The following is a 23,229-nucleotide window of genomic DNA, read 5'->3' as shown; positions in this document are numbered from 1 at the left end:
ATAGTAGATTGCAAGTTTTATGCTGACAAACTAAACAAATGTAGAGTGCAACAAATAGTTCCTGCTCAGGTTTTACTGATTGTGTTTACTATATCAGAAAGGAGAGTCTGTGAAGCATAGAGCTGAGGATGTATGAGGAAAGCAGGAAGAACCACAAGTGTCCTCAAAAATGTGAGCTATGAGGAGAGAGCTTACCAATAGTCTTACAGGGAAAAATGAGCAGCAAGAAACTAATGTATAAAAATATTCCTTATTTTGTAGAGTTGTAGATCACTAGCCATTTTAGGAGTCTGTGGGTTGAGGTGCAGGTGTTTGGAGACATATCAAGATTTGGCAGACATCACTTTGCCTGTGAGAGCTTAGTGGATAGATAATTATGTGGTTCCATTAAATTGTATTCATTGGAGCATGGGAAATCTGTCCACTTACTCATCATCAAAAAAAAAAAAAGAATTGTTTGAGAATTATTACAGATAGGTTAGTTAAATATCAGAAAAATTGGGGGGATCTGTATTATTGAAAAGTGCAAAGCACGTTAAGGCAGGTTGTAGAATTTCCTCAGGTGACCAGTTTAAAGAATAGATTACTCAAGGAGAGAAAGCCCTTGTTACAGATTTTGTAATTGGTCTCAGGATACAATGGGAGGTTGGGCCTAATGATCTTAAAGATCTATTAGGTTGCTGTTTTCCTTTTTATCTCTTCAGGTTTGAAAGAATAAGTGAGAATTCAAAAACAGAACTAAAAAGAAAAAAAAGGCAATTGAAGGGAATGAATCTACGAAGTAGAGATACAGTTTTAATAAGGATTCCCATGATCCCTTATGTTCATTCCTAAGAGTTACCATGGAAGGGTATCTACAAATCATCTCTTGCCTTTCCTGAAAGACTCCTCCACCTGCATACTAGAACACATTGTGATTCATTTTCTGAGTTTTTCTACTGGGCCAGAGAATCCTTCTAGCCCTCCCTTTTGTTCTTTATTTTTTTTTCTTTTGTGAACATGTTTCCACACAGAAGTTCATAGGCACATGAACAAATTAAGTTCTGAAGGATATTCAGCTTGCTTAGATGTATTTCCATCCAAAAAAGAATTTGAGTCAGGACACTCTCTTCAATCAGATATTTTGCTGCGTGCTTTTCCAAAAACTCATTCTATCCAGCTTCTTCCCCCACTCCCACCAAAACCTAGACCAGTACCTGCTACTTTGAAAATCTGTCTACAGACAGGTAGTGATCTCAGCTAGTGTCTGCAGGGAATATCTCAGTAGCTAAGACATTTATAATCTCTGCTCCCTTTGATTTTATGCACACTGGAAGGATTTGAACCTATTAAACAATCTAAGGTCTGCAATAGAAACTTTGTCAGCAGCATTTTTTACCATAAGACTTTAAATTCTGGTAAGTTTTAGACTTCCTCTTAATTAATCTTAAGCCAAAAGGCGTTGATCATACTCGCAAATGTTTCTCTCCATTTAGACAACTGTTTTTTCTCTTCTATAGCTTTATAATTGTCCTCCACCTATGCAAAGCTTTTTTCACATGATGGATGATTTGCTCTTTTCATCAGAAGTATATCTACCATTCAAGATTTTTCCCAAAAGTATATTCAACCTTCTTTACTCTCTCTCTCTCTCTCTGTTCTCAAATTGCAAAACATCTATTGTCGTTTTTATTACAAATGACCTTTTTTTTTCATTATTAGCCTTTTGACATATTGTGGACATGTAGGGATATAGTGTTTAGAAAATTCTGAGCGTATTCACTCTTAGAGTGGGAACAAACCAGTGGGTGAGTCTGCCGAGTGAGATGACTGATGACACCGTTTTTCTGGAGAAGATAGAGAATGTGCAATTTTGTCTTGAGCAATAACTTAGTTAATATCTATGTAAGTTGGTTAAGTTGATGGTATATACGTAGAGGAGTGTATCAAGTGCAACAGTAGGTTTTAAGGATGCTAAGATGCCTAAGATAGGGTACCTACGCATGAGCATTTGAAGCATTTCAACAATTAATCACACTGACAAGTTTTAAAAGTATCTATCAATTCCCTATGAGTCTGGGGGTTTGAGAAGGGTTCAAAGAACCCTTGAAAAATAATTAGCTATTCTTTAGGCAGGCAAAGGATAGGAGAAAGGCATCAGACCAAAAGACTAGCATGTGCAGAGTTGTGAAAAGCATGGCACATTCAGGGGTCTTTGATTAGAGCTTGCGATCATTGTGGGGAATAACATAAAGTAGGGCTAGAGAGTTAAGATGGGGGCAGAGCATAACTATGCTTTTAAGGGTTTTAGGATTTTAACAAGAGGAGTAGCTTGATCTGATTGTGTTTTAGCTGGATATCTCTGGCCATTTGGAACACAGTTTGGGGGAATAAAAGACTACAGTCATTAGGTTTAGATTTTGTTTATAAAGTGCTCCTGTATCTGCTTTAAGAGAACATACTTTGCAAAGTGGTTGTACCTCTGGCAAGAACAGAAGGCAAGTGCTTTGCTAAAAATATGATAGAACTTACTTCATAAGAAAATCAAAGGTGGGTGGACTGTGTCATTTTCCACTGTAGAAATAACTACTGAAATTGAACATGGATTAGCTCTCAAACCAGTGGGCCAAGCAAATATTTGCAAGTGATTCAGTGATTTCTTTGTGGTTGCTTGGTTTAGTGCTGATAGAACACACTGAAATGGGAAGTCAAAGTTCAGCATTTTCAGCTTGCTACTAACTCGCCATGTGACTTTGAATAAGCCCGTGTGTGTGTGTGTGTGTGTGTGTGTGCGCGCGCGCGCACGTGCTGAATATTCTAAGTTGAACTAATATCTGGTGTGGAGACTGAAGGGCTAGGGCTGGGACTGAGTGTGAAGGACAAAGGGTCTGGTGGTGTTAAAGTTTAGGTCTCCTGTGCCTGAAGAGTAGTTCTGAATCCACTCCTGGGATAGCAAACTTAGATTGGATGTGGGAACTCTAAGATTGGAAATCTAGGTCGGAGCCCAAAGGGAGGACCTCTCTCCTTCTCCCTGTGGGATCCTTGATCTCACATTTCTTACAGATTTCCAGAGCATGAAACATAACCATGAGCTACTATCTCATCTATCTGGCCTTGTTTTGTTTTGTTTTTCTCCCTCAATATCCTTTCCTAAATAGAACCTCAGAGGACTCTGCCTTAGGATAGAGCTCTCAGAGCAAAAGTGGAAAACGAAGAAGTGGAAAACGAAGCAACTCTGTGTAATTTGGGAGATAACTTTTAATTTGCCTTTCTTCACAGGTCATTTCTACTTTTCTGTATTTTCGAAAGACGTAGTGCCAATTCGTTCACATTTTTATTTGTTTCAACATGAAATACTGGTTATACCACGTAGTATCTAAATTCACTTATATTCAGTTTACTGAGCACACCAAGTGAAACATATGACAAAACAAATAGACTAAGTATTTGTCTAAAGACGAAACAAACAACAATAACAACAACAAAACAGCAAACAAAAATATTCCAGAATATGTTAGAAGGAAAGAATTCATAAAATAAGCACCGAGCTAAAATAGTAAGTTTTCTAGTAGGAGATAAAAAGGAGACAGTGACTGATAACCACTCCTGCTGGAGTAGCAGTCATCTTAGAAGACTTTTCATGAATATCAAAAGCAGATATATTACCTGAACTCAACTCTTTTCTTCTCCAATTGGTAACAGTTAACACCGAATGGGCTCTCAGCAGGTGCATAAGGCTTTGCCTGTATCACCTCATTTGAGACTGAAAATACCCTCAAGGCAAGTGCTCTTCTCTCCATTGTTTAGAAAAGTGAAGTAACTTTCCTAAGGTAATCAGTTGAGTAAGTGATGCAGCAGGGCCTTGGTTCTAGATCTTGTAAGGCGCTTAGACCTAGGCCAATTATATAATCTGCATTTTGTCACTCTTGAATTTAAACTTTATCTTTGTTCTATTTCATTCATTTTGAACAAGATCCCACCTTTAGTGCAGCGAAGGGGAAACAGTTCAAGGGAGAAAGGTAGGGAGAAATCAGAAACCATGCTATGCTAAAAATGGTTTCCAGTCTTACACACGGATAACGAGGTCTTTGACTGTATTAGATTTGCAAAAATAGCAGTTGCAGAGGTAACAAGGGACCAGAATAGATGGCTCTATTTCATAAAAGAAAGGGGCAAAGTGAAAAGACTCATTAATGTTGAAGCAGTAGATGGATAACCAGTGACAAATATCAAGTAGATTTCCTTCAGTTTGGTCAGAGAAAGGTCATTGATTATTTTTGGTTAAACTGGTTCACAGAGGCCAGGTCTCCACTAAAAAAAGGAATTAATTGCTTCCATTTCCCACTAATTGCCTCAACATTTCCCTTTGCTTTGTCATTGGAGATTTGGTCAGAGAGGCAAAAAGTCAAAAGTCAGAGTGTGATGGAATCTACATAAAAAGGGAATCTGAGGAGACCAAATTATGGCATTTGGTGTAATAATTATAATGATATTTAGCATTTTTCCCTGGGAGTGCTGTGGATTTTTAGAGACCTTTTCAATCTTTAATCAGACCGTAGGGCACATTTAAGAGAGTTCACTGTTTTTATTTCCATCTAGAGGATAAGGCATCACAGAGAGATGAACTGACCTCGGGCAAGTCTCCTGAGATGTTAATCCTGTATGTTGGATTGCACCCTCCGATGTTGAGTTTTAGCTAGAAGCCTGAACTCTTCCAGAAGTATCATTCATTCATGCTCCTTCAAAGTCTAAAGACTTCCGTGCACATTATCATCTGAGATTACTACTTCCATCAATGACAGAAAACTCACCCAAGAAAATAGCATGAAATGGTCTTGATGTCACAATTATTCCTTAGTTTTCAGCCTATTGATTGACGCTCCAGCCATTTTCAATTAACATGACATTCTACTTTGTATTTGATGACTCAACCAGTCTTTGAAATCCTAAATCCTCTGGAAAATGTGAATTTTTCATTCCAAACATTTGTTTTATTGTTTTGAAACCTAAAGTGGCATTATAGAAAGTGAAAAGAACATGAGTTCTGGAAATGAGTCAGTGTTTACTTGTACTACCTTCAGAGGCCCATGAGACAAATATTTCTCTTTAGGAAGTCCCAAATCTTCAATATCAACTACTCCTCTTTGCTGGAAGAACCAGAAATATGTTATTTTTAATTAGACATTTATTACATTATAGGTACTTAGAAACATGGCATATTAGAATGAGCATATATTTTAAAGACAGGTTTCAAGACCAGCTCTCACAACCAGTTGTTTGCCAGGTCATGTGATTTGATGGAGACCCAATTTCTTCATGTGTAAACTTGAGATACTTCATTGGGGTTCAAGGTTATAAATGAGAAAGTGATGGTAAAGCACCTTACTTAATGCTAGCAGAGAATGAGGAGCTAGAGACCTTGCCCATATGCTTATTAGTGTTGTCATTAAATATTATAAAGGTGTTAAATAATAAAACTATTAATTGGGGCAGGACTTAAAAAACTAAGATGCTGGGGTAAAGGTAGTCTAGTACTCTATAGAAAGACTTTATTTGAATAAGATGCTCTACCATTTATGGTGAACTTGAGCTGGACCTTCTTCCCTCTGGTCAGATGCCTCTCCATAACAAGTCTTCCTTATTCTATCCTATTGGAAGTGCTTTGTTCCCATTGCCATTTGGTAATCAGAATAGTTCTGGGAGTTGAGTAGACATATTATGTCCATTGTACAGATAAGGGAATTTATGTACTGGAAGGAACCTAACTGGCCCAAAGCTATACCACTTGTTAGTGAAAAGCTCAGGTTTGAAGCCAGGTAGGCTGATTCCAAAACTTGTGATCCCAACTGCTGCTCTAATGGTGCTTTTGAAACATCAGACTACAATTTAAAGTTGTCATTTGTGCAAACTGAGAAATTAAATTGCCTTCGCCTCCATTTCTAAATTAATTTAGGGGATTCTAAAGTTTATCCATCTAACAAAATGGCTATTCACACTAACATGGAAAACGAGTCAACAGTGACATGTGTGTCAGTACCCCTACATTGATTTCTTTCTAAGTGTTTTAATTTAATCTCAAAAAGTATAACTAGTCCAATCCCTTGCCAGGACACATGTCTCAGTCCTCTAACCAAAAAATATTAGGAGGTGGGCATATGAGTCCTTCCTGCTTCCATGGTGCTTTTCTCTTGTCTGCCTTCACCCCATCCCCTCTATAACTCTTGGGAGAAAAGTGAGCCTTTTCTCCCTGGTACTGAAGTTGAGACCCAACTCTAAAGAGAGACCTAATTGTCAAACTAGTTGCTCACAGCATTTTTGATTTGTTTCTCTTAAACAGTGTAACCCAATAAAACTCCTTTAAAATATATAAACAAGGCATACCTACTAATACAGGAAGAACTAAGACTATGTATACATGGAAAAGCTGATTTGACTGTTTTGATTAACTTGACTGCTCAAGTCACTCAAAAGTAATCACCAGTTAAGCAAACCATTTTGACAGATTTTTGGCCCACTGTGACTGCTTATTTGACTGGCTTGCCTGTCAGGTTGAAGTGGTCAGATTGACTGGAGACAGTCTTAACTGGGAAATTTAACTTGGGAGGACGTGGGTGTCTGTATACCAGAATCTACTTTAAATAACTTTATTTGAAATCTGTACCTATTTTTCTAGGACCAGTGAGAGAAGTTTGAAAGTGACACATTGCAGCATTTGACTTTCTAGAGTGAGATGTCTTGTCGCTTGCTAGAGCTGGGGATATATTTATAGGCTACAAAACAATCACATTTTTCCCTATGCACATATAGAGTTCAATAGGATTGAAACTCTACCCTAACTTGGCCAAGTCTTAATAAGGCACAACACTCTCCTACTCTTCTGAAGGGTTGATGATAGATATGTGACAGCAAATGACTTCTCAGATATCAGGATGCCAGTTCAGTCATTAGTGACTTGTGGTAAGGCTGAGTTGACCTTGCCACTAATAGTAGTTCTTTTAAGAAGAAGAATTTATAAGAGGAAGAAAAAAATCAAAATAAAACACCAAACAAAACCCTTGGTGAGATGCAAGAGAATCTGGTTGACATTACTATTTGAGTTGTTTTTTGAAAGCAAACCCTTTATGTATCTATGCTTGTGTTCTTTTGGAAATTTATTTTTAAATGAGCTCCCAGGTTTGGGCAAGACAACACCGTAAGGATGGAAAGAATAATTTATTCTCACATGATAGTGTTGGATTTTACGGGGAGAACACATCAAAGTTATTGACTTCTGTAAGCACATTTTTATATGGTCTGGTTTATGTTGGTTGAGTATCCTAATGTGTTTATATTGAGAATTTGAAATATCCTGTTATTGTTTGAAAGACTTATTCACATGCTGTTCTTTAACCCTCTTAACATTCTAGCTTTTCTCATGGATATGGAAATGTTTGGTAAATGTTCAGAACTTTGATGCTACGTCCTGTACTTCTATTAAATATATTAAGACGAGATGGAAGTTAGGGCTGCAGTGTTAGTAAGGACTTTAAAGTTATGACATTTTTCTTAAAACAGCTTGCTTAATAGTCATATTTTCTCTTGCGTTAGAGTCACTTGATATATCATTCTATTTTTTTAAATTTTGTGATTAATAGATGGAAAGGAGGCTTACTTTAGTTTTGCTTTCAAAGTTTATACTTTCTAGTCACTTTATGATTAAATATTTTTAGCACTAAATTCTTTGATCTGAGTAAATGAGAGAACTAAATCAAATCTCGTGGTTTAAAGAATAATATAGAGAAGCCATTGAGATGTGTATTTAAATTTTATGTGTTCTCTACCTTACAGGACCATTATTAATTATGTTTCAATGATCATCTTGATGCTTCAGAGTTTTTACATATTTAGGATTTTTTTCCTTAGGCTATGCGAATGTATAGCACAAATTTACCTCCTTGGTAGCAAGTCATGTGGGTACCTGTTGCATTGTTCCCTCCTCAGCACAAGGTACCAAGAATTAAGACATATTTGTTAAGTTAAAAGGCAAAAAACTTTGTCTTAATAATTATTTCTTTTTTAAAAAATTATTTCTGATGAGGTACAGGGTCTCAGTGAGGATTTGAACTTTTGCTTTGTTTCAAAGTTCCTTAACCTACTCTCCTCCATCTTCACTTTTTCCTATGGAGAGAATTAGGCTGCTCATCTCAGTGAGATAAGGTAATCCAAACTCTGCACATGACACAAAGCAATACTTATTACTCACTATGCTTACTAGCAATTTATGCCATTATTATCACTATGATTATTAGTATAGTTTTTAACCTTGAAGAGAGTACAATGTAAGCAGGGGTGATTAATTTTTTTAACGGTGCCCCTTCTATCACTTGGTTAATCTCTTTGAGCCTTAGTTCATCAATTAAATGCATAAAATAAGGGCTTAGAATCATAAGGGACAAAATATGAGATCACAAAAAGGATCAATGGATAAGAAAGTGCTCTATTAATAGTAAAATGTTGTATAAAATACAGTATGCCGTGTCCTACTCATTCTATTTATTATTGTCTTTGGATTCCATGGCAGTTGTCTGCTTCTCTATAATCTTGTGGCTGCATATGTAAAAATTCAGTTCCAATGACAGAGAAGACTCACATAAACTGTGGCAATGATGGTGAGTTACTAAATGGTGAAAACACTTAGAAACCAAATTATCTATGCAATGACACTGTTTTTTGTTTAGTCTCATGGAAACATCATATTCAAAGTTAACAAGTGTCCACAATTTTGTCACTGTAAGATGCTCTACAAGCAGTAAGGAAGAAAATTAAAACCATGTTTAATGCTACGATTTTTGGAGGTAATCTCCCATTGAGAAATGGTTGATAGACTGTATATTTTACCAATAAATCTTTTATGGTAGAACTTTTGCCACCATCAAGCAAGTGATCTGTGTTAAGAAGCAGAGGCATTTGTGGGCATGTTGGCTGGTTTACTGAAGCAGATAGTGAGCAACTGACAAGAGAAATGAAAATGTAAAAATTGACAGAAGACAGAGGAATACCTTGTTCAGGGGATTTCAGAGGATGACCCACCAGTGTCCTAAACTGGGGCCTCAGCTTTCCAGTCTTCTTGGTCTTACTCTTCATACTTTCTCTTTAGTCTGATTGAGTCTTAGTCCACTGGCTATTCCATCTTCTTACCTTTGGGCCTCTGTTTCCTTCGATGTCCAGCCTTCATCCTACTTATTTCAGTGAGGGCTCATTTCTTGCCCCATCGTCCTCTTACACCTGACCGTCCTTGACCAGCACAGCCTCTCAGATGCACCTTAATCCTTAATTTTATCACACCCTCAAAATACCTTTAGAAATGTAAGGTTACATATCCACAGGTTCTGAGGATTAGGATATGGACACCTTTGGTGAAGAAAGCATTACTTTGCCTGCCACAGAATAATTGAAAACAATTGATAAAAGCTTAAAAAGATGAAAATAACATATTTTATAATGATATATATTTTTTTCTTTTTAAATTTCAATGAAAAAGTTTTATTTTAATTGATTTGCTCAAATTACAATGGAAATAGAATCCTGGATCTTCATCTCTGAAATTACAGCAAATATTTTCCAGATATTTCAAAGCTAGAATATTAGCTAGCATTTTGAGGCTTTTGTTGTTTTTAAAAAGTGATTGACATACACAAAAAGATATTACAAAGAAGTTTTCTGTTATTTCAACTTTTGCCAAATTTTTGTACGCATTTGTTTATTTCTTAAATTTATCTCTCAGAGCAAAAAGTTGAAAGAGATGAAATACAATAGTCATGATAGTTATTTAGAATGAGCCCAGCTGAAAATAATAGTTTCTGCCTTCCTCACCTCCTCCCTCCCTATCCACCTGTTGTTCTCTGTGATGAAAAGGACTTAGAGGTTTTGGGGAAAGAAACAGTTAAGTAAGAATAAATAAGGAAATTCCTGGGAAAAGGACTAGCTCTACAGAATAGTGTACATTTAAAACACAGATCTAAAGACAAGAGTGGAACGAAACATCTTTAAAAAAAAAAAAAAAGGAAACATCCTCTAAAGTTAGTCTATTCTGATGGTAGACTTCAATTGTGGCATTGTCTCATACTGTAGGGAGAAGCCAGATCTTGTACCATGTGGTGGTTACAGGACAAAGTGAAACGTAAAAACAAAATCATGAGTGAACCAAGTCAAACTTAACTAATCACAGGGAAACAACTCCAAAGGTTTCTCCACCAGAGTGGAGTCAGGTGATTGATACTTGTATACAGATATAGGATGCATTTTTTTTTCTAGTAATGGAGGCTGAAGTTCATTTTTATTATCCTCGTGAGCTGGTAATAAATGCCTTGTAGTTGAAAGAATGTCCTACTTACAATCAAAAAGACAAAAAGTGTTTACTTTTTGCCTGTGTGATTGTGAGCAAGTCTGATAATGCGTTTGAGTTTCAGTTTCTTCATCAATGGAATGAAGACAAAAGTCCTTCCCCAAACCATTGGAATATTTGATTCCATATGTGACAGTGGCTACTATTATATGGTATCCTCAGGTCTTCGTTTACTCAGTGAGATGCTATGATCTGTCTTCTCAATAAATTAATGCTCCTGGCTATGTACTTTCTGTAACTAAACAGTTTGCAACAGAAGTATGTTTCTTTGATTCTAAAGAACAATGACAGAGGGAAGGTGAAACTGTGTGCAACATTTGGGTACCTGATGACCTTTCCTACATGCAGGCATGATTACTGGAGGAATTTGATTAATGTAGATAAAGTGATAACAGATGCATATAAAACACAGAGAGCCAGAAATCGTCCTATTTACTAGTTAAGTAAAACAAAGACAATGTAGATTTTATCCCTTTTTCCAGAAATACTAGTAATGACTATAAAAATTGAGTGATAGAAATGTACTTATGAAACAAAGCCATTTTCTGCAGTTTGTCAATCAAAATGAATAATTTCAAAGTCTCATTTTCAATTAGATTATTTTAATATTTAACTACCTAAAATGCCTCAATCGTATTCTTTAGCAAATGGTTAGACTAGAATACCACAGTTCTAATGATGACATTTTATTATCATAAAAATGACTTCATTAATTGATGATCATATATCAACTCATAAAGTAGATAAAGGACATGAAAAGTTTTCAAGCCTGAGATAGTATTAAACCATTTGAATTGTTTAGAATTTTTTTTTCAGGAATAAACCTCTATGATCCTTTTATTCTCACAAAAATGTACTAATTTCTTTGTTATAAATTCAACTACCTTAAGTGGCCTGTGAGTTTCTTTTACAATAAGGTCTGTGTAATTTGACAATATACTGATATTATCCCAAATCTAACCATTAAGATATATTAAAAATGAGTATATTGCATTTGTAATAGAATGATGTCAACGATGGCAAGTGTTAGAAGGAGGTTTAGATTTTGTCCCCGGTGTTCCTATTGATGGTTTTGGATCTATTTTAGAACATGTAAAATTAAAAATAAATGTACTGATGACTTTCCAAGATATTTGAAACTAGACCTTTTAAAGAAGTCAGTCTTGTTTCTCCTTTATCCTCTGAATCCTTCAAAGAACATTTACAACTTCATAATGAAAACGATTTAAGGTCACTAGACTGAGAATGAAGAAAAGTATGTTTAATCATTACATGAGAGCTTTGTTTTAAGTTGAAAGTAACTGTGAAGTATAAAGTATCATATAAACACAATTGCTGATTTCTGAAGCAGAGAGGACTTATAAAAGTCCTCTTAATAAATATTCATGTTTAAGCTTTAATGCAGATAAACTTTTTAAAAAAGAAATTTAAGACATTTTACTAAATCTAGCATAAGTAACTAACTTGTATATTTCTACATCTACAGAAGACAATTTATATAAGAAAGTTCTGAAAGCTTCAGAGAATAGTATTTTACTCGTTAAACACAGCTATAAGTACTACATACAAATATGTCTAATATTAAAATATAATGTTACACCTGAACCACTCCTTCATGTTAAAGGAAAAACACATCTTTCTTTTATTCAGTTGGTCTGTTGAATCAGAAAGGACACTGCCTCATGTCACTACTTCCCCAAGAGATAACATATTGCTTAGTTTGGATTTTAATTTTTGATGCATTATAATTTTGGAAAATAAAATGGAGTTAAATAGTGTGCTGAAGTTTTAAAAACTAATTTATGATATTGTAAGATTAAATAATCTAGTGTATGATATTGTAAGATTAAATATTATTTATGCAAAGCATATAGCATAGTTCTTTCTACAGACTGTTCACTCAATAAACAAAATAAAACAAAGTACAAAATCTATTATCCAAAAACCTAGGGCTAGATGTGTTTTAGAGTTCTCAGCATTTCAGGAATTAAAAGATAACGTGGTACATATAGAGGGACCCAAGACTGCATCCCATACTCAAACATATTAATATATCCACAGCAATGTCTATGAATATCTATGATAAGTGAGATAAAGATTATAAATAGTCTTACTTTATTTCAGATTTGATTTTTGCCACCAAATATCACCAGACTTAAAAAAAAAAAGAAAAAGAAAAAAAAACTTCTGATTTCAGAGCTTTATGGATTTTGGAATTGCAGTTGAAAGGTTAAGGACTGATAATGAGAGTTGTAATGCAATTGGATTAGGAAAGTAAGTCTGTATCTATATCAAAGGGTTGATTGTATAACTTTGGAAATAGAACAAACTAGTAATTATTGAATTAAGGAGGATTTACTCCACTGTGTAACACATAAAAACCTCAAGTGAACATTTTGCAAAATGTGTAAAAAAAAAATCAATAGGACCTGAGATAAAAATAGAGTTTAGAATCAGAATTGATGCTTGATGTGTAAATAGAGCTTGGGAGTCGACCATGTTCAGTTCTAGGTCCCCTCATCTTCTTAATTCTATACATAATCTAAAAATCATCTCACCAGTTACCGTCTAAGTGTAAACGTCAAGTTAGTTTTTATCCACAGTCCATACTTCGCTACTGAGTTCCATATATCTAGCGGCCTACTTCACATACTCCCTTGGACACTTTCAAAACATCACAAACTCAGTGGATTCAAAACCAAACTATGATTCTCGGTACCTCCCAAAACCCCAGTCTTCTCTGTGAAGGGCATCACCGTCCATTCAGTCACTTAAGCCAGAAACTCCAGTGCCATTCCTTAATCCATTCTAGACATCTCTGAACCCCAGCTATTTGGTTTCCATATGATTACTTCACTCTTATGGTCCTAGTTCCATAACCCATTTTTCTTTCCTAGACTCTCCTTTTACCCCGCTAGAACTCATCTGGCTTAACTACTTGTGTCCTCTTCCTTGTAGTAAAGAAAATAAGACATATTTATACACTTAAAAGCATTGCATGGACTGGCCCTACTGCTCTAGTCCTTTCGTCCTCTCAAGCACTTTCCTCATCTTGCTTCCTCCCATCAAGGTCTTTGCACATCCTGTTCCATCTCCCTGGAATGCTTTCTCTATACTCTTGCTCCAGGTACTTCCTTTTCATCTTCCAGATCCAGCACTACCATCCTTTCCTCAGGTAAATCAATCCTACCTTCAGTCTGGATAATTTCTGTCCACATGCTCGTAGTCCTGTGTATCTCTCCTTCCTATTCTTATAGCACCAGAGAATTTACAGTCATTTGTGTTTGACAAAATTCTGTCTCTTCTGTTTGTCCATAAGCTGCATGAGGAGAGGGACTATGTACCATGTTACCCACCCACGTAATGGCAACTGTATAGAGGCAGGCATGTTCATCTCAGTCTGTCTGCTTGCTTTTGTGACACCTTCTACTTTTGCAAAATTTATCACACTGTATTACAATTTTTTGTTTAGTTTTTTTTATCTCTCTCAATAGACTGTGAACCCTTCTAAGACTGTGTTGTTTCTCTTTTGTTCAGAATTATATCCCCAGTACTTATTACAGTAGCATAAAATCTGATGTGTCATAGGACTCAAAAATATTTGTACAATCAATGAATGCTAAGCCTGTGAACACAAGGTCAAATGTAAAGTATTGTGGCTCAAGTTATCTCTATGTTTCATATTAACTTATTTTGGTCATTGATGATGTTGCCAGTTGACTTTAGTGTGTGCTTGGCTTGTTGTGTTGTTTTAAACCCAACATGAGGCGGTCAGTCTCTGATGTGATTCTTTTTTTTTTTTTTTAAGACTTTATTTATTTGTGAGAGATACAGAGAGAGATGCAGAGATATAGGCAGAGGGAGAAGCAGGCTCCCTGCGGGGAGCCCAATCGAGACTCGATCCCAGGACCCCGGGATCACGCCCTGAGCCAAAGGCAGATGCTCACCCACTGAGCCACCCAGATATCCCTCTGATGTGATTCTTAATTGATGTTTATGGCTCAAAAATTCTAAGTACACATGCTCTTAAAAAACAGATCGGAATAAGTAAATCACAATTATTGCTGATATTTGTTCTAATTCTTTTAAAGGTATAATATGGCAATTTTCCTGAGATGCTATTATCAATAAAACAAATCAATGCAAGCATAGATGGAGCTAGATTGAATTGTAAGGGAAGCTTAGACATTATAATGTAAATATGAGTGCTCTTGGAGTGCAAGCATTTTTGCTGCTAGAACACTACTGAATTAAAAAAAAAACTCTGCTTAATAATATTCATGCCTCTTTAAAGTTTTTTAAGTGTGGGTCTCTCTTCAAAGACATACCGTTGGAATTATCCAAATTCAAATGATTGGGACTGAAGGAATATGTTACAATCACATTTTACATTATTATCCACTAAATAGCTTTGGATTATATAATACTCAGCTGAAATATACTGACAGTTATTCAGAAATCTAAGTAAAACTTTTGATGAACCGGGCCCTACTTTGTTCAGTAGTTATATCTCAATCAGACAAGCTCGACTGTATAATTTTAGGTTTAGTCAAAATGAGATTTATGGGTATATCATATCCAAAGACTGCTGCAAGGAAAGTAAGATTTGAAGAAATGAGTTATTAATCTTTACTACATAGCATTAACAAATGTCGTGTGGCTTTTATGAGTAGGTACCTAGAGGTAGTAGATTCATAAGCCCCCCAAAATAGATTTCTTCTTATATACCTCTGATGCTAGGAATATAATGAATAGTCACCTATTACTCACTTGTGAAGTCCAAGCTTTTACTTCATTTATTAAATTCAAGTTTAATGCAAAATTAACAAAATTAAATAAGGACTGTCATGCTGTAGTGAATGGGATTGCCAGTCTTGCTTTCTCATAGGGGTGTGAGTGTGTACACGCATGCAGATGTCTGTGTGTGTGTTCGACGACAGTGTAGATGTTTTTATTTACTATCGTGAGGTGCTGTATTTGCTATAAATCTATTTCTTGCTGAATATATTTCTGTTTCTGTTCTTGCAGATCGTCTAAACATGCTTGTTAGGTAGGTGCCCGTGTTTGCTTGATTGATTCGTTGGGCTAGTCAAATTAATGGTGATAAAAAGTCTTGTTATTGAGATAATTGCTTATGTGATGTTTGCCATCACTTTTTAGTTTTGAGTTTCCAAAGGCCAGTACCCAGAAGGTGTTTTATCTCCTCCCAGGTCCTGTGCCCTCAGCTTAGATAAGTGGTCTCCAGGTGGATAGTGACATGTGGGTCATAGCCCTGCTTTCTAGAGAGGAATGACTTTCCCTTGGGATGGCTTTCACAAAGAGCAAACTCTCATTAAATGTTAAACTCTCAGCAAATGTTGAAAGAATTAGCTGAGGGCTTTTATCATCATCTTATGGTTTCTCTATAAAAAGATAACATTTTAAAAGAAGCTTATATATGTGTGTGTGTGTGTGTGTGTGTGTGTGCACGCGCGCGCGAATCATGTTTATAAGTATTTATGTGATGTACAACAGTATTAAGGAGATATGATACAAGCAGGCAATCTTATAGATGGAGAATCACAGGGTTTGTGGAGTCCTTCAAAGATTTTTTGGTGCAACTACCTACTTGCTTCTAAAATTTCTTTGTACAATATACTCTCTCTGTTGTTATCCACTGGATGGGATATGAAACCCATACAAGAACTAGGTCAAAAGACTACAGTGTAGAACACTGAAAAGTAAATTGGAGGAATGAACTCATGTATCTAAGAGCATAATTTGAAAGCCACTGTGTGAAAATAAGAATGACTCCACGTGGGGGCATAGAGAGTCCTTCTAGCCAGCACTGCGTGGCTGGCCCACATTACTCCACAGTCTTCCACCTCTCAGGAGATCTTATACCCAAATGCAAATAGGGTCATTTAATGACATTTCGTTAATCTTAATTAATTTCTAACAAAATCTTTGCTGATGTGTAAAGTTGAACCCTCTCAAACCTGATCTAAATTCTGAGACTTAAAAAAAAAATGATCAGACATCAGTTACCCTAAATAGTTCCTCTTGCTTCACCTGCTATAGTCAGAGAATGATAGCTGACTTTTTATTATGACATTTGGCTACTTTGTCCTGGACCTTCATCAGTTCTCTCAATAGTCAGGATTCCTGCATCTGTTCTAGTCTAAAAATAAATGGAAAAGGGCGGGGGGGGAAATCCGCAGATACATACATTTTGCTTTTGTAGTGAATTTCCCCAAATCATTGTTTCCTGCAACCAGAAGAATGCATTTTTTGCTTCCTGACCAACTCCTTCCCTTTAGCTTATTGTATTTGCAGGAGTTTGTGTGATTATAATTTTTGTAATACTAAATACTGTAATCTTTGTCATTTTTTATAAACTAAAAAAAGTTTACCCATTAAGCCCCATTGCCCTAGTTCACTTATTAGTGAATCTAAACATTTTCTATAGCTCCCTAATACATTATTTCTAATTTCTTAAGAGACCACATCCCTTTATAAGAACATGGGAATCTAAACTACATTTGAAACATTAAATAATAATTTGACTTTTTAAGCTAAGGTTTTCATTTTTTTAACTCCAGATAATGGAATTTTTTTAATGCCATAATCTCTATCTAAAGGTTAGTTTGAGTCAGTTGCTGTTGGCGTGATGATCTTCCCAAGTGATCCTCTGGATTAGTGAATCTGGATTAGTGTATCTGCAGTGCAAATTGCTCTGGAGACTGTGAATACTATCTAAGGGTCCAGTCAGATTGGCACAAGGTTATGTATTTGGGCTTTTCACTGGAGCTGATGCATATCATGCTTTGGGCCTTTCATCAGAAATGAACGTAGTGGATGTTACGATGCATTGCCTAGATGATCCCCTTCACAACTGAGCCACTGTTCTGTCTGCCTGCCTCTTTCTTCACCCTACCCTGATTCAGGTTCTGAAGTCACCCCCTACCCCCAACAAACCTTCTCCAGGCAAGCTTCAGAGTATATTTCCTGGGTAACCCAACTTAAGACAGTAATTTTTTTTTTTAGATACGGGCAGTTGGAAAATTTCATGGCTTATTTTATAAAAACTGTTATCGGGATTTTGTTCAAGTCCTCCATAAAAAAAACCCAGTTTGTAAATCCTCAGATAGTATTTGTAAAAATATTTGTCTTTCCTCAGAACTGATATGATCTAATTACTTAATAGGAAATATATATTAGGTTGAGCCATAGGGAATTGATACTTTATAGATCAAAAATACTCAAATGTCTACAATATCACAAGGTTCCACCATATATATATGTATAATATTAATATATATATATATATATATATATATATATCTTAAATTTACCTTTTTCCTTGGCTGCCAGGATGCTCATGGGTAAATTTCTATGCTCAGTTGAAATATTAATCTTCAGCCTACATTTCCTGGTATGAATATCTCTTACCACATTCACACTTTATATTTATTTATAATGTTTTAGAAAATAAGGGGGATTATGAGTAAATGCATTCTTTTAAGTGTGATACAACAGATTTCTGCATATAGACAGAACCTTAGACTTAACATGCCCCTCATTATGTTTAGTTTGCAATAGCAGCATATCAGAGTGAATGTTCGAGCACAGTACTGAGTTCTATTCGTTTTTTACTTGTTTTTATAAGCAAAATTTCATTACATTTAGATGGTCTCAACCTCTTTGACAGTCCAGTGCACCAAATCACAGTTGACATCTGCTCCAGCTTTCTAGGCGAAGACTTTGATATTCTGGTTATGGCTTACCAACTCTTCTAGTAGATTCCCAAAGCTCTCTGTGGTCACCATAGTTATTCAAACACTGTACTTCAATTACTTGAATGACTCATTTGGTCATTCATTGAACATATGTGAACACATTTTTAGTCACTTGCTATGTGCCCTCCTCTGGGTTGTGTGCGAGATTTATGGCAGTAAAACAGTCAGCAAGAGAGTCACAGTCCTTTCCCTTACAGGGCTCATATTTTTCTTCCCTTTCTAATCTCTGATGAGACTGCAACTCTATGAAGGCAGGCACCGTGGTTATTTCCCTTCTGCCTTTAGTGCACATACACTTGGCACTCAAAAAACATCTCTTAAATAAGTGGATAAATGAACAATGGCAACCTGTCATTTCATCTACTTCATCTCACAAAATCCTGGGACTTCCATAAGACAAATCCAATAGTTTAATGGTTATGTCTGCAGATGCCAGACAATTTAAAAGTATTTTAAAGTAGGCCACACATGGTTTGGCTGCTGATTTACGCTCCGTTGTCTCGTTGTTCTGATATCAGTTCCTGACTGGAGAAGATGGAGGTTTTCTGGGGAGTAGTTTTTGCACATTCCATTGAATCTTTCCCTGCTCCACTAAGCTTCTAGTCCCTTATGCCTACTCTGCAGATGTTCCATAGATGGCATCCCAGATGGTCCTCACCCATTGTAATTCTCTATAGAAGACCTCAATAATTTAGGCAAAATTAGAGTTGATCCATTTTATACTTTACTCTGTCTCTGTATACAGTGGCCTACAGAGGAGATGGTAGTCTTGCTCTGAGGAAGGAAATGGATTCATTTGAGTTCTTTTTTGCAACTAACATTTGTGAGCATCTCACAGCTTCTTGTCTTCTTTCTTGTTTTGTTTGATTTTTTTGCATTTGACATTTCCTTCCCTTTGCCCCTGTGCAGGACCATTTCCTTCCAACACCCAATTTATAACCACTTTCTCTTATAATTGTGTTTTTAAAATCAACTGCTTTTTGTGGCATTTTTATTTTTTAATTATTTTTTTAAGATTTTATTTTATTATTTGAGAGAGAGAGAGAGAGACAGAGAGAGAGAGAGAGAGAGAGAGGCAGCGGAGTGAGGGGCAGATGGAAACAGACTCCCTGCTAAGCAAGGGAGCCCAATGTAGGGCTCCATCTCAGGACCCTGGGATCATGACCAGAGCTGAAGGCAGACACTTACCTGACTGAGCCACCTGGGCACTCCTTTGTGGCATTTTTAATTCATTGTATACACCACTGAGCTTTTCCTTTGCTCTCCAGTCATTTCAACTACTTTCTCAAAAGCCATTATTGCGTAGTGTTTAGGAAGGCAGCCTCTTGCATTGCAGCTCTATCCCTTGCTAGCAGAGTGATGAGAGGCATGTTATTAAACCTCTCTGTCTCTGTGGCTTCATCTACATAGTACAGTAGGGATTAAATGACACTTCCCTCCTAAGGTTGTAACAAAAAGTAAATGAAATAATGTAAATATCTTAGTACAGTGCCTGCTACCTGTTGCAAATTATTATTATCGTTATTGCTTTTACTGTAGTTGATATTAATACTGTCCAACTAGATCGTAAGCCTGTAGAGCCCTGGGATCACATTTACGACTCCTCTTGTACTCTTGGTGTAACAGCAAATGCAATAAGTACTCTAATGAAGGCTCTTAGAGTCAATGGATGAAAAGTAAAAAATGAATTAGTTAATGAATGTTGTAAATTCTGATTCCACATACTTTTCTTAGAACAAGAGGTATTTTTCATTTGTAGGGATACAATGTTCTTTAGTCTTCAATTACATTGTGTGATTCATAAATCCGAAGACACTATTTATAATGTACATTTTGTAAATGTATACAGATTAAGAAGGATTAACTAAAACTGTAAGATAATCTAAATAGCTACCCTAAAAAAATTATCACTGGCATTTTAATGAAATGTTATTTTACAACTTTAAAGCTCATAGCAATATAATTAGTAATATGTGTAATCTTTATTACCAATCTTAATCTTTTTTATATGACTGAAAAATTATTTTATGGTAGTACAATTAAAATAATGCTAAAAATGTCAGCATAACAGAATTAAACTAAAGTAACTACTACAATATTGTACCCCAAACCAGCTAATTTAAATGCAAAATACTTTGTAAAGGCTATTTATCTGGGCTAATGCATGTTAAGGGATTTAAGGAGTAGTTTGTGTAGCTGAATAAAAGGAAAAATAAGCACTGTACAGCAATCTTTACTATTGTTTAACATGAGGGAAATATTAAATAGGTTTATATATAGGCCACTTGAGGAAAATGTATTAGAAGCCACATCACAGCATAGTAAATATAAAGAGGACTGGCAGGCAAAACTACCTTCAGAGTCTTTTAAAGGAAAAGCTTGACATACTTAAAACTGCACTTATGCAATTGATGTTATATTGTTAACTGTGATAACTAACCAGAATTTTAAGGCTTGTTTTTAAAAGGGATTTCAGACTACTGGACAGTTGTCCAGTTGGCACATGGCACCAGTCAGATTTTTCTCTGAATGCTTCCTTCAATTCATAATGGTCTACACAATTATTATTAAGTGAGAATATGGAAAGGTTTAAAAGTAAGATTATTTATTTATTTATGAATTTATTTATGTAATCTCTACACCCACCACGGGGCTCAAACTCACAACCCTGAGATTAAGATCAAGCCAGGTGGGGCACCTGGGTGGCTCCGTGGTTGAGTGTCTGCCTTTGGCTTAGGGCATGATCCTGGGGTCCCGGGATCGAGTCCCACATCTGGCTCCCTGCAGGGAGCCTACTTCTCCCTCTGCCTGTGTCTCTGCTTCTCTGTGTGTGTCTCTCATGAATAAATAAATAAAATGTTTTTTAAAAAAGATCAAGCCAGGTGCTTTTAAAAATAAGATTTTTAAAAATAAAAATAGGGAATGCCTGGGTGGCTCAGTCAGTTAAGCATCTGACTCTTGATTTCAGCTCACATCATGATCTCAGCGCCCTGGTATTGAGCCCCAAGTGGGCCCACGCTCTGCAGGGAATCTGCTTGAGATTGTCTCCCTCTCCCTCTCTGTCAGCCCCTTCCCCTGCTGGTGCTTTCTTTCTTTCTCTTTCACTCTCTCAAATAAATAAATACATCTTTTAAAAAAATAAAAATAAAAATAAGTCTATCACAGAAATTTCAAAAAGTATGGAAAAAAATCACTTAGATTTTCACTACCCATAAAGCATCATACTTCATACTTAGTATATATATTTCTAGTTTCTGCTCCATCATGGATAATTTTTAAAATATTTAATAAAAATAGTTGTGATTATGTCCCATGGAATATTTATATATAATATAAAAAAATCCAAGAAATATAAAGTATATGAAAATTACTAACAGTAGTGAGTCAGCTATATTTTCCTTGTGTTATTTTAGACTTCCTTTTCTAGAACCTCAAAAAGTATTGCTACTTACATATTTATTCCAAATTTTGGTTCAGTTACATGTTATTTTGAGAGCTATTCTTAAAAACTTGATTAGCATTGAAAATATTTTAGTAAGTTTAAATTACTTCTTAAAACTATCATCTAGGGCAGCCCGGGTAGCTCAGTGGTTTAGCGTTGCCTTCAGCCCAGAGCGTGATCCTCGAGACCCGGGATCGAGTCCCACGTCAGGCTCCCTGCATGGAGCCTGCTTCTCCCTCTGCCTGTGTCTCTGCCTCTCTCTCATGTGTGTCTCTCAAGAATAAATAAATGAAATCTTTTAAAAAGAACTATCATCTATTAATATCTTATGCAAATTATGACAGAAGCATAAACCATAAATCTGAAAGAAGTGGATGCTGTAGTGTGTCTATCATCATAATTCAATTCTTGAAAATGTAACTCTGATTCACCAGATGATACTACCCATGATATTTGTTTGGTTTTATTTTGTAGGTCTCAGCACATCTGGAAAGTCCTACGAAGTCCCAGCTACAGAAAGTCCAAAGACAACAAGTAAAACCCTTCATGACCCTTGACTACCAGATTGTCAACCAGACTCTTAAACGGTCACACCCTCCAACACCAAACAGTGCGCTTCTGGTACAGCATGGACACCAGTCTCCTGAGAGTGACACTGGCCTTACTGGAAATCCACTCACCAAGTTACTAACTCTTGGGAAAGAAGATGACAATGCGGAATGGCATGTATGTCTAATAGCTACTTATGAAAATATATAATCAGTTTTTAAAAATTTAAAGAAATTAAAGTCTACATTTTTATAGTAAACGTTCCAAATGCAAATGCATTTAACAAAAAGGATGTCTTAATGTACTCACTTATAATAATTAGTTATGCACATATTAATTACAATATATAATGAAATATAACAACTCATTTCTTAATACCTCATTTCAGTTGTATCTCAACGTGAATCAAAATCGGCTCTAACAGTAATTTATGTTAGGAAGATTTAGCTTTGTAAAGATTTTCTGGAATATTTAGTTAAAATGTTTATCAATAGTTATATTATCTTAAATACGCATTAAAATAAAACAGGAAGAAGTTGTTTAAATAGCAGTCAATATGCGCTCTAAAATAAAAAAAAATCTTACTGCACTTAATATTTTATGGAATTATATCTGGATTTCTTACTGTTAATTATTCATTTATTTCTATTTTCAACAAATACTTGTCTACCATTTACTAAATAACAGGAATTTAGAGGTGTGAGGGATACAAAATGAATAAGAATGTGTACCTTCATGGAAGATATGTTTATTATGTTTATTGTGACCCACTTGTGAATGAAATTTTGAAAAGCACTGAAGAATGAATTGAATTGGCAAACTACCAGAACTGGGGGAAAGATTTTCTTTAATATTTCAGTGTAGAAAAACTACATTTGTAGCTGAGCTTTCTATTCTTTTCCTTTTCTTTTTATCCCATTTGATTTGTCAGAGGGAGCCACGGTCCTATGATCTCCCACATTTAATCTCCCAATCTACATTCCTGATGATTATTACTGATTTCAGGTCGCTGCTTTTTAGCTATGAAGTTTGTAGCCTTCAGTCACCAAAGATTAATGCTCAGTACCCCGTTATGTGAATGCCAAGTGGTAGAGGAA

The 23,229-nt window shown here is 35.7% G+C and overlaps 1 protein-coding gene across 2 annotated transcripts in view; it reads left to right on the top strand.

Moving 5' to 3' along the window:
• TFEC (transcription factor EC) overlaps positions 1–23,229 on the top strand; it is a 69,815-nt gene that overhangs the window by 1,903 nt on the left and 44,683 nt on the right. For both annotated transcript variants that reach the window (XM_055314481.1, XM_055314480.1), the window contains exon 2: positions 22,058–22,309. In XM_055314481.1, coding sequence (XP_055170456.1) covers positions 22,130–22,309 — 180 coding nt within the window. In that variant the 5' untranslated portion in view covers positions 22,058–22,129. The remainder of the gene's footprint in view (positions 1–22,057; positions 22,310–23,229) is intronic.

Source organism: Nyctereutes procyonoides, unplaced genomic scaffold (genome assembly GCF_905146905.1).
Source record: "Nyctereutes procyonoides isolate TBG_1078 unplaced genomic scaffold, NYPRO_anot_genome, whole genome shotgun sequence".
Taxonomy (NCBI): Eukaryota; Metazoa; Chordata; class Mammalia; order Carnivora; family Canidae; genus Nyctereutes; species Nyctereutes procyonoides.
Note: the sequence above shows the minus strand (reverse complement) of the source record. Positions and strands in the feature narration are given on the sequence as shown.